Source organism: Microcaecilia unicolor, chromosome 8, assembly GCF_901765095.1.
Source record: "Microcaecilia unicolor chromosome 8, aMicUni1.1, whole genome shotgun sequence".
In the NCBI taxonomy this organism is placed as follows: domain Eukaryota; kingdom Metazoa; phylum Chordata; class Amphibia; order Gymnophiona; family Siphonopidae; genus Microcaecilia; species Microcaecilia unicolor.
Window position 1 is genome coordinate 156150061 of NC_044038.1, and position 12975 is coordinate 156163035.

General features: G+C 42.1%; 1 protein-coding gene across 1 annotated transcript in view; it reads right to left on the reverse strand.

Moving 5' to 3' along the window:
- FAT2 (FAT atypical cadherin 2) overlaps nt 1-12975 on the reverse strand; it is a 181009-nt gene that overhangs the window by 30284 nt on the left and 137750 nt on the right. The window contains exons 18-20 of the mRNA XM_030211178.1: nt 12469-12666; nt 9029-9836; nt 1591-1736 (exon numbers count right to left, since the gene is read on the reverse strand). Coding sequence (XP_030067038.1) covers nt 1591-1736; nt 9029-9836; nt 12469-12666 — 1152 coding nt within the window. The remainder of the gene's footprint in view (nt 1-1590; nt 1737-9028; nt 9837-12468; nt 12667-12975) is intronic.

Here is a 12975-nt window from a genome sequence, read left to right on the forward strand (position 1 = left end):
CAGGTTGACCTCCTTGACAGCTCAGGAGAGGGGATCTGAAAGTCAGTTTGTAGCTTTTTTTCCTTCAACTTTAGGCAGTCTTGTGAGGCCCTGTAACATGGGGGCTGTATATTCCTCCCTATACTAGGCTTGTAAGATGGGCCTGCTAACCCTCAGATTTGCTAGATTTACTGTCATCAGCATAAATTTAGTTTCTTCCAGCTGCATATAAGCAGAGTGCTTGGTCAATAAATGGAAAGTACATATTGCATGTTAAGGTGAAACTCAGGAGGAACTGAGGCTATCATGTGGCCCATATATGGCCGATACACATGGATATAACCTTGATGATGAAGAGAGACTGAGGACCCTGCAAAGTCCAAGATGTTCCACCGGAAATATGTGTTCTGAGAGAAGGACACCAAGTGTTTCATACTACTTGTTTGCTACATGATTTTTGCACACTGAGATCATGCTTTACTGATAAGGGAATAGCCAATGGCCACTAAGTGTATATGTGAACACAAGCAGGAGATGGTGATAGAAAAGAGGAAATTGCCATTTTTGTATACATATATAAAATAATAGAATATTACCATATTGTGTAGTGGAAGGAAACAGGAAAATCCATATATGAACTGCAAGTTAGGTTAGCAGAAATCACATGATTTAGGAGAAATGAAACTTGTAACAGTATATAAATGAAAACTGAGAAAGATTTGCTGAACAGAGTTTGTTATTCAGTCTTTGCGTCTGGATTTTCTGTGTGACAACCTGCTCCAGAGAGAACAATTATTTTGTATTGGCTTAGTGAAATACCAATAAAGATTTTTACTGGTTGCGCCAAACTTAAGTCTGATTGTCTCTCTTATTCCAGCCGATAGGGCTGAAGTGTTTTCCCCTTCCCAGGGGCAAGGGACGGGACTTTACAGGGCCATGGGCAATTGCCCTGGTTTCCCACCCCTAACACTGTACCTGGCCACAGGTTATACACCTAGATTGTCAAAGTATTATACAAAAAGCAACATATATTGGGTGACTCCATATTTATATAACTCTGGAAATGTCTGTCCTCTTTTATTAACAAAAACAATATGGAACTAAAATCTATAAAACAAAACTCATTTGCCAGTTTGTTAAAGAGAGAAACATAGGTTAATGAACCATTAATACAATCATAATTTAAAGAAATGAAACCTCAACTGCCCAGAGAGATTAGCTAATGCTATCCATCTCCAACTGGCTACCTATCACTGGTTTCCAACAAATTATGCTCCTGTTTTATTGACACTTTAAGACCAATAACACAGCAGTAGCCAATAATCTCTGTCAAGCAGCATGCCATTCTTGGGGGAGGTATTTCTAAAGTGCAGCCATTGAAGCAGACAAAGTACTGGCCTCATTAGGCCTCATTGTCCTAGAAAACAGCAAAACATCTGGGTGATCCCAACATTCAAAAAGTATTTTTCAGCTGACAACTTAAAAGTAAAAACTTCTGGGCCATTCTCATGATCCAAACACTCGGGTTGAGTCTCCAATCTTTCATGCTGATGTCCAGGCTGGGCTGGGAAAGGGAGGTAAAAAAAAAGAAACAAACAAACTCAAACCTACCTCTAGCAGACCAGGTGTGGTCCCATTAATAGAGACAAGAACAGCATGTGACTGGCGAGTTTTCAGGAGGAACCTTACCACCCAGTCTTTCACTCTTTCCTTGTGGTACCGCATAAAACTGTGTCCATCAAACTTTACAGCTGTTCCTGAGGAACCAAAAGAGAAGATAATTGTTTTTCAAGTGATAACTGAAGAAAACATGGACAGTTTTAAAGAATAATAAGAACATTAGAAATTGTGCAGTTGGTTATTCCCAGGAGTCCCCGAGGAGAAATTTGCATAATCCTTGGGCAGTGAAACTTCTCTTTGCCTGGAAGGGCCAAGCAAACCAAGTTCTTTCTCCACTCTTCCATCTCTCTGGTTAAAGCTGCTGGGGGGGTGCAAAAAATTGGTAGGACCATGGCCCCTGTGGCGCATCCTGTTCCATTGCCTATGGCATAATCCACATTTCCACTGTGACATATATATGTTAATCCAGGAAATTTAGCACATCTGTATTACACATCGTTCTTCTGGGACAATTGATTAGAAACTTGATAATACTGGAGTTTAACATAGTAATATAGTAGATGATGGCAAATAAAGACCCGTACAGTCCATCCAGTCTGCCCGAAGAGATAAACTCATTACATAAGGTATGAGGTGATACAACATATGTATACCTGACCTTGATTTGTTCATGCTATTTTCAGGGCACAGACCATAAAAGTCTGCCTGGCACTGTCCTTGTTCAAAAACCTTTGAAGTTGTTATCGAAGACCTTGATAAGCTCCATTCCAGCACAAATAGTGTCACTATCACAAATTGACTGTTGTAATGTAATATATGTAGGTAGCAAGGAAACTGTGATCAAAATGTTACAGACAGATCAAAACACAACAGCCTGCTTGATTTTCAGGGTACCAAAGTACGACAGAGTATCCAAGTTATTCCTCCAATTACAATGGCTCCCAATTAAAGCACGATTAATGTTCAAATGGCACCAGGTTATATGGTGGATTTAGTTGATCTATCTAGAAGGAATTCAGACCCAATAAGAAGAGACAATCTACTTCTCCAGCTCCCCAGTTGCAAAAACAGAACCTATAAGTCAGCTCATACAGCAACTCTGTGTTATTTGGGATCCAAATGGTGGAATCAAACTTCCAAGGAAATAAGAGGTATAAATAATCATTTACTATTCTGCAAAAACCTGAAAAATTATCTTTAAGAAATTCTTTATTGATGTTGAATTGTAAAATTGGATAATTGTATATTTATGACTGATCCTTGTTAACTGCAACTTTATTCAGGAGGTCTTTTACAAAGGTGCACTAGTGGTTTTAGCATGCGCTGATGATTAACATGTGCTGAACGCTAGGGATGCCCATAGAAATATATGACAACTGGTCTCCATCATGTATCGTTGAACATAGCCTAAAAGCTAAGTATCAATGCTAAACTTGCTGTAAATGCATATTATAAAGAAAGAACCAAACTCAAACCTACCTCTAGCAGACTGGGTGTGGTCCCATTAATAGAGACAAGAACAGCATGTGACTGGAGAGTTTTCAGGAGGAACCTTACCACCCAGTCTTTCACTCTTTCCTTGTGGTACAGCATAAAACTGTGTCCATCAAACTTTACAGCTGTTCCTCTCGCTTGGATTATTGCAACTTACTTCTCACTAGTCTTCCTCTCAGCCATCTCTCTCCTCTCCAGTCTGTCCAAAATTCTGCAGCACGACTTATTTTCCGCCAAAATCGTTATACCCACACTAGCCCACTCCTCAAGTCACTTCACTGGCTCCCTGTCCGCTTCCGCATACAGTTCAAACTTCTCTTACTGACCTTTAAATGCATCCATTCTGCAGCCCCCCATTACTGCTCCACTCTCATCTCTTCCTACATTCCTCCCCGTGAACTCCGCTCACTGGACAAATCTCTCTTGTCGTCCCCCTTCTCCTCTACTGCTAACTCCAGACTTCGTTCCTTTTCCCTCGCTGCACCTTATGCCTGGAATAGACTTCCTAAGCCTATTCGTCTAGCTCCATCTCTACCTGTTTTCAAATCTATGCTAAAAACCCACCTTTTCACCACTGCTTTTGACTCCTAGCCACTACTCAATTTGCCCTTCCCTTGTTCCTTCTCACCCAGTACTTCCCTTGTCCTTAATTGTTTTGTCTGTCTGTCTTATTTTTAGATTGTAAGCTCTTTTGAGCAGGGACTGTCTCTCTCTATTTTGGATGTTCAGCGCTGCGTGCGTCTGGTAGCGCTATATAAATGTTAATAATAATAATAAAGAAAACTGAAAATATATAAAAAAATCATTCTGATACCAAAATTACTACTACTACTACTATTTAGCATTTTTATAGCGCTACAAGGCGTACGCAGCGCTGCACAAACATAGAAGAAAGACAGTCTTTGCTCAAAGAGCTTACAATCTAATAGACAAAAATAAAGTAAGCAAATCAAATCAATTAATGTGTACAGGAAGGAGGAGAGGAGGGTAGGTGGAGGCGAGTGGTTACAAGTGGTTACGAGTCAAAAGCAATGTTAAAGAGGTGGGCTTTCAGTCTAGATTTAAAGGTGGCCAAGGATGGAGCAAGACGTAGGGGCTCAGGAAGTTTATTCCAGGCTTAGGGTGCAGCGAGACAGAAGGCGCGAAGTCTGGAGTTGGCAGTAGTGGAGAAGGGAACAGATGAGAAGGATTTATCCATGGAGCGGAGTGCACGGGAAGGGGTGTAGGGAAAGACGAGTGTGGAGAGATACTGGGGAGCAGCAGATTAATAGTAAAAAGCAGTAAAAAAAAAAAAGAAAAAAAACAATAAAAAAAATGGATTGATGAGGATTGCGGTACCGCCCCTAAAAGTATGCTCGGCTCATTGAAATGTTCAGCCAAAATGGAGGCGGATACGCTAATCTGATGGATCTTATTATGATTCTCCGATCCTACTGACCTGTATAATATAAGATATAAGTGTGAAGAAGCTGAGCATATTGAGAACTAATTGATAATGAACTTCCTTCGATTCTTAAAACTGTGTGTAGTGCCTGATTGTTGTTGGCATAGAAATATATGGGCATCTCTAACATTTAGCGCGTGCTAACAATGCTAGCAAGCCTTTGTAAAAGGACCTTTCAGTATACTGTTAATGTAATTGAGCTCCGTTAAATGTAAGACACATTGAAATGAAATTAACTTTTGGATAATGTGGATATAAGAACAAATAAATAAATAAAGCCCAACAAGGCCACTATTTTTCCTTATTATCCTCATTGATGTGATCAAGGTTATGCGGGCTATAAGCATTGTATTGGAACGGATATTGGTAAGATCAGCACTTACAGTTTTCTGTTATAAAATGTATGCATATGTACCGACTCTTTCTCGCACATACACGTACAAATTTGCATGAGAGCATTTGATTGCTCCTGGGGATGAATCGAAGAGTGTATTTTATTAAAGCACATATATTGCCTTTTCAACAAAGGCCTACAAATGGAACATTTTTCTAGTTTTTCCCCTTGCAGCTCCATGTGCAAATATGACTGTCATAAAAGTTCATGGAAATACAAGTATGTACATGTTTTCATGCCAAGAGCACTTATTCTTTTATGTGGTCTGCATGTAGACATTCCTGTGGGGGGAGTTACAAGCCACATACATACTTTTTAAAATACACACCTACCCGCACAGACTACACACACATTGTTGCACCTCCCTGCCCATCTTCAAATTCTTGCTCAAAGCCCACCTCTTCAATGTCGCATTTGGCACCTAACCATTATACCTCTAATCAGGAAATCTAGACTGCCCCATTTGGATTGTCTGCACATTTTGTCCATTAGGTTGTAAGCTCCTTTGAGCAGGGACTGTCCTTCTTTGTTAAACTGTACAGTGCTGCGTAACCCTAGTAGCGCTTTAGAAATGTTAAGTAGTAGTAGTAGTGGGTGTAACTATTTAGAACATTTGTATGCTACTGGGGATAATTCTACCTTCAATAGGTGTAAAATAAGCACGTTTTCAAAATTATAATGGGTAATGTGTTATAAAGAGGGGCATAATCGAAAGGGATGCCCAAGTTTTGTTGAGGACATCCTCGCAAAATGTCCTGATGGAGGGGTGGCGAAACCCATATTATCGAAACAAGATGGACGTCAATCTTTTGTTTCGATAATATGGTCGGGGATGCCCAAATCTTGAAATTTTGGTCATCCTTAGAGATGGTCGTCCCTAGAGTTGGTCGTTTCTGATTTTTGGTGATAATGGAAACCAAGGATGCCAATCTCAGAAACGACCAAATGCAAGCCCTTTGGTCTTGGGAGGAGCCAGCATTTGTAATGCACTGGTTCCCCTGACATGCTAGGACACCAACCGGGCACCCTAGGGGGCACTGCAGTGGACTTCATAAAATGCTCCCAGGAACATAGCTCCCTTACCTTGTCTGCTGAGCCCCCCAAGCCCCCTCTAAAACCCACTACCCACAACTGTACACCACTACCATAGCCCTTATGGCTGAAGGGGGGCACCTAGATGTGGGTACAGTGGGTTTCTGGTGGATTTTGGAGGCCTCGCTGTTTCCTCCACAAACGTAACAGGTAGGGGGGTGGGCCTGGGTCTGCCTGCCTGAAGTGCACTGCACCCACTAAAACTGCTCCAGGTACCTGCATACTGCTGTGATGGACCTGAGTATAATATCTGAGGCTGGCATAGAGGCTGACAAAAAATATTTTGAAAGATATTTTTTGAGGGTGAGAGGGGGTTAGTGACCACTGAGGGAGTAATCTCCGGTGGTCATCTGGTCATTTCGGGCACCTTTTTGTACCTTGGTCATAAGAAAAACATGACCAGGTAAAGTCGTCCAAGTGCTCGTCAGGGACGCCCTTTTTTTTTCCATTATGGGTCGAGGACATCCAAGTGTTAGGCACGCCCAAGTCCTGCCTTCACTACACCTCCAATATGCCCCCTTGAACTTTGGCCGTCCCTGAGACGGAAAGCAGTTGGGGACGTCCAAAATTGGCTTTCGATTATGATAATTTGGATGACCCTGTGAGAAGGACGCCCATCTTCCAATTTATGTTGAAAGATGGGCGTCCTTCTCTTTCGAAAATGAGCCCAAAAGTGACCCCCTACCTATGAATAAGTCAACTCTCAAAGGGCACCTTTTACTAAAATGCGGTAAGAATCTGGGCTTAATCCAGCCAATTTTTAAAACCATTTAACTGGCCTGGAACAGATCCTGACTGGTTAAATAGCACTTAACCGGCTATCTAGCAATATTCAGTGGGAGATAGCCGGCTATTTCCCGCTGAATATGGTCAGTTAGCAGTTAGTGGATATCGCACAATATGTCCAGCGCATTGTCGGCTAAGTTTAGCAGGCAAATTAAAAGTGCTGAATATCGGCTTGGCCAGTTAAATTTAAACCAGCCAAAATTCACTCGAATATTCAATGCCAGTCACCGAGAATGGTCCAGCATTGAATATCAGGGTTCAGCACCTCCCGCGGTTTCAATATTGGCCCCAATGTGTTGTAATACACTAAGCCCAGATTTAATGCAGAATTATATATTTTATTGCAGGTAATGAGCTAATGTTGTCATTGGAATGTAGTATCTTCACAGAGTTAACATGGGATCACTTACCCACTCCTATTCAGGAGGTGCTAGGTATTCCCACGTTAACTCTGTCTAATCCAGTTATGGGACTTGATTTACCACCTTTCTGTGGGTTTTTTTGCAACTACATTCAAAGCAGTTTACATAGAGGGGCATAATGGAACAGAAACGCCTATCTCCATGGGCGTTAATCTCCGAGAACGGGTCCGTGAAGGGGCGGACCAAACTGTATTTACGAAAAAAATAGACGCCCATGTTTTATTCGCCAATGTGTGAGCTGGGCGTTTTTGCTTTTCAGCGATAACGGAGAATGAAAGCGCCCAGCTCAAAAACGAATAACTCCAAGGCATTTGTTCGTGGGAGGGGCCAGGATTCGTAGTGCACTGGTCCCCCTCACATGCCAGGACACCAACCGGGCACCCTAGGGGGCACTTTTACAAAAACAAAAAAACAGGTAAAAGAGCTCCCAGGTGCATAGCACCCTTCCATTGTGTGTTGAGCCCCCCCAAATCCCCCTCAAAACCCACTGCCCACAAGTCTACACCATTACTATAGCCCTAAGGGGTGAAGGGGGGCACCTACATGTGGGTACAGTGGGTTTGGGGGGTTGGACGACTAATAAGCATTAAGCAGCACAATTGTAACAGGTAGGGGGGATGGGCCTGGGTCCACCTGCCTGACGTCCACTGCACCCCCTAACAACTGCTCCAGGGACCTGCATACTGCTGCCTGGGAGGAGGGTATGACATTTGAGGGTGAAAATAAAAAGTTGTGAAACATCATTTTTTGTGGTGGGAGGGGGTTAGTGACCACTGGGGGAGTCAGGGGAGGTCATCCCCAATTCCCTCTGGGGGTAATCTGGTCATTTAGGGCACTTTTTGGGGCCTTATTCGTGAAAAAACAGGGTCCAGGAAAAGTGCCCTAAATTCTAGCTACAAACGCATCCATTATCGGCGAAGGGCGCCCATCTCTGTTCGGGTGATAACCACGCCCCAGTTCCGCCTTCGACACGCCTTCGACACGCCCCCGTCCACTTTGTCCGCATCCGCGACGGAGTGCAGTTGAAAGCGACCCAAATTCGGCTTTTGATTATACCGCGTTATTCGTTTTTGTGAGATAAACGCCCATCTCCCGATTTAGGTCGGAACTTGGGCGTTTTTCTCGTTCGATTATAAGCTGGATAGTATTGTACCTGGGGCAATGGAGGGTTAAGTGACTTGCCCAAAGCTGCATTGGGAATCAAACCCACTTCCCCAGGTTCAAAGCCCATTGAATTAACTACTAGGCTACTCCTCCACTCTAACTGATATTTAATCTATAATTCACTCTACCATCTATGTACTTAATGCAATACCACTTGTATTTCTCATTCCGGAAATGGCAATTGCCACCATGACATACTGTAAGCCACATTGAGCCTGCAAAAAGGTGGGAAAATGTGGGATACAAATGCAACAAACAAACAAACAAACAAACAAATAAATAAATAAATAAATAAATAACTAGCATCCAAAACATGCTGCTTGGATAAAATGGGAATGCTCGCTCTCAACCCATGACACACCCTCTCTGAAAAATATTTGTAAAAAAATTGATATCATTCTAGTGTGCTCAAACAGGTAAAATACCACAAATCTCTTTAACACGTTCCTGCGGTAGCCTGTTCTCATGTTAAATGCTTAATGCCTTTTGGAAAAGGGGTCCATACTTAGTTGAAAGTCCTGTGTTGCATAACATGGCATAGTATGAAAACTGTATGATGTTTAGTTGATCACATGATTTGATTGTCTAACATAGAACTGGGTGCTTTACAATATTAATGATAGGAATTCTTACCATTGCAAGAACATGTTTGCTCCAAGGCATGCTGTGGTGTGATAACACTGAGCCTTGCCGTGCTATAGGTGAACAACACATCTGGATCCAGTTGAAAATTCTCCTTGCAAATGCGTTTGGCACAATTTGGCCCATGACAAGGCAGGTGAATTGTCTTTTGAAGTTGTAAACCAACTGATTGCTCCAACTCGTGGGCTGATGCAGAAATTTTATCTGCTATGAGGTGTGGCTTGTGAGCTGGCCCATCAGACTCTCCTACAACCAGGAGTAGATCCATGGAACTGGAGGCCTCTACACGCTGAAGACTGGCCATGTGGATCTGCTGACGGTTTGTGTTCAGGATGTTTCCCAGAAACCTTTGCAAGCTGCGCCAATGATCTCCAATAAATTCCTCAGGAGAAACTTGGCTGAAGCGTAGCACAAGTGCTCTCTCCAGTGAGTCTTGACTGAAGCACCACACAAGGACTTGGACACTGGTGAAAATGGTGAACGTCTGGTCACTAATGGATACATTCAGAGTATAGTCACCACAAGGGAGTCCCATGCTGGCAAGAATTTTGCCATCTGTGTTGCCAACAGAGAAATGAGCTTCTTCCGATTGCTCTGAAATGAGGTTATAAAGCAGGATGTCATGTGGGTCTCGGTCTGTGGCATGGATTTTCCCAAGGACGCCACCTCGGAATACCCTCTCATTTGTTGAAATGAAGATTTCCAGGGGAAGGGCTGAAGGAGGATACTGGCTTCTTTCAATGACTTGTATGTTAACAAATGCAAAGGAGGAAAGAGGAGGGATACCACTGTCTGAAACCTAGTAAGAGATCAAAATAGTAGACATTTCACCAAGGGTTCAGCAGACTACACTGGCCTCATTAGGTTTAAGAGTGTGAATTTAAATATTTGTTTATCCACTTCATTTCATTTTGTTTTGCTTAGTTTCATTTTCTTTACTTGAGATGAAATAAACAGCAAAATATTGTGAGCCACATTCAACTTGAATCCTATTTGAGATAATGTGGGATATAAATGACAATAATAAATAATTAAATAAACATGGGTTTGTTTCCCACTGCAGCTCCTTGAGTAAGTCCCTTAACACTCCATTGCCCTAGGTACAAAAACTTAGATTGTGAGCCCTCTAGGGACAGGGAAAGTACCTGCATATAATGTGTACAGTGCTGCGTATGTCTAGTAGCACTATAGAAATGCTTAATACTAGTTTTGGGAGGCTCAGCGAACAAGATAAGGGAGCAACGGTGAGATGTGTATCTGGGAACATTTATATAAAGTCCACAGCAGTGCCCCCTAGGATGTCTCATTGCTCTCCTGGGATGTCTATGGGATCAGTCTACTAAAAATGATGGGCCCTCCTACATCCCAATGTCTTGATTTTCTACGTGTTTCACTTGGACGTTTTTTTTTCCCGAAAATGGTTAAGAAAAAAAAACCCATCCAAAGCACAAAACCATGTTCGAAATGGTATTTTCGAAAAAAAGATAGATGTTTTCTTTTTTTCCAAAATTACCTTTTTTCCTATTCGGATTTTGGACGTTTTGTGCAAAACGTCCAAAATCGGACTTAGACGTCATATCAAAAATGCCCCTCCACATGCTAAAGCTCACACTAATTTTGTGTGTGTGCATGTGTGTGTGTGAACTCACTAAAACGGCAAATAGGGGGTAATTCTATAAAGTAGGCACTAACATTTATGCACCAAATACCTGCATAAATGATTAGAATAATGATATATATGTAAATAGGTGTATTCCTACATGCATAAAAGCCAAAATTTTGACTGCAGTATTTTGTAAATATGCACATATATTACATGGTGCCTTTTTTACAAAGCCACTCTACTGATTCTCGGTGCAGCAAATGAGAGGAAGCCCATTCAATTCCTATGGGCTTCATTTCATTTGCCGCATGGGAATTACTGGCGTCTTTTTGTGAAAGAAGCCCACAGCACATACTTGACAAGTGGATGTTCACATAGGTGGAATCTGGGCAAGGCATGGGTGGTACTCATATTTCCACTTGTAACTTACACAATACTATTTTTATGCTCGTATCTCCAGCATTTAGGCAGAAACACTTACACCAGGGGTGAATTCTATAAATGGTACCTAAAAATTGGCGCTGAAAAAACTGCTTAAGCGTTATTCTATAAGCGGTGCCTAAAGTTCGGTACAGTTTATAGAATAACACTTAAGCAGAGAGGTCACATATAAATTTAGGCACCGCCATTTGCACAAATGAAAATGTGGTGCAAATGCCCACAGCTAAATTTACGCACAGACCACCCATATTCTATAATTATGCACGTAGCTCAAAACCATGCCCTGATCTGCCCCAAAACACCATTGACCCTCCTATTGCCATGCCCCCTTTTTTGGCCGTACGTAAATTTTAGGCACGGATCCCACACCTCAATTTATGAGCATAAGTCCCAATTAAATCTAATTAGTTCCAATAATTGTTTGTTAAAATGGCTCATTATTATATTAAATTGCATGCACAAATCAGGAGTGCACATAAATTTGCATGCACGATTTTTGTCGACTTTCACAGAATCAGGAGGCAAATGTATGGCTGGCATAAGTTAAGCAGGCAGTTGCAGAATAGTGCTTCCAGCAGAAAATTGCCATTTATGTGGGCACATACACATGTAAATGTCATTATTATGTACATTTACATGCATAAAACACATGAAAATATAAGTACCTGGTTTGTAGAACTGCCCATATATTTTTGTACGCTAACCCAGTATGATGTATTGCACAGGAAAATCCCCTGTGCTAATCATCCCAACAAAATGTGACAGTTAGCATAGGAGATTTCACCCTCCCAGATCAGTCTGGGTCTTTGAAGATCCACCCCATTCAGAGGAGGCTCTCTTTGAGGGAAGAACTTCTAAGAACATATCCCCTCAAAAGAAGGACCTGAGGATGAAGTCTACTTTCAAATGAGCACCCACAGGAGGCTAATCCCCTTATGGGATGAATCCCTCTCCAAAGGCTAGACACCTCAAAGGATGGTTCATCCTGAAGCTTTATCCATCCTTGAGTGAGAACTCCTAGGCTGGGCCCACCAATTAGATCACTTTAGGGGTCCTCATAAAAATAGAGGCCACAAAGGCTGAGCCAGTCCCAGAAGGAGGACTATTCCAATGACGAATTCCCTCCCCCTTTCCTCAGAACTGGGTGGATAACCCTGAGAATGTTTCCTCCCAAGGATGTAGCCTCTGAGGTTGGAATGTCCACCAAAGAGGGACCTTCCCTAGCTGGGCCCATCATTCTACTGAACTGCGTTTCATCTCCCCAACAAGAATGCTCCCAATTAAGTGCTACTCTTTGCTTCTAAATATAGAAACTGAACACAACTGATCTTGTATTTACTGGATATAGAAGAATCCAGGCAACAGAACACAAAGGTGGGTACCATACCTGAACCTGAAGCAAATAATGATCCTTTGTTTTTCTGTTCAGAACTGAAGATGTTACCAATAGCCCATTCTGGTCAACCTGAAAAGCTTTCTCATCATTTCCTGATGTGACCCGGAACAGGTACGGTGGTCCATTCTCTGGAGAGTCCCTGTCTGTCAGAACCAGTTCTAAGATGCTTGTACCAACAGGGATCCCTTCCTGAGGGATTGAACAACCCAAAAGAAAAAAGAGACAGCTAGTAGAAGTCCTCTGGGGACAGGGAAATACTTAATGCATCTGAACATACTGTGTATACTTTCCTTGTGCAATCTGAATTTTGAAACAATTACATTGGCCATCTATAATAAATTAAATATTCAGCTAACGGCAGTAAGCGTGTTTTCAGACTCTGCAGGCTTTATGCCCTGATTTTCAATGCTGGGCCATGTCTTGGCACCAGCATTGAAGATCCAAATATGTATGGCTTGCCTGGTTAGCCACTAACCCCTGGATTCTATATAGTGTGCT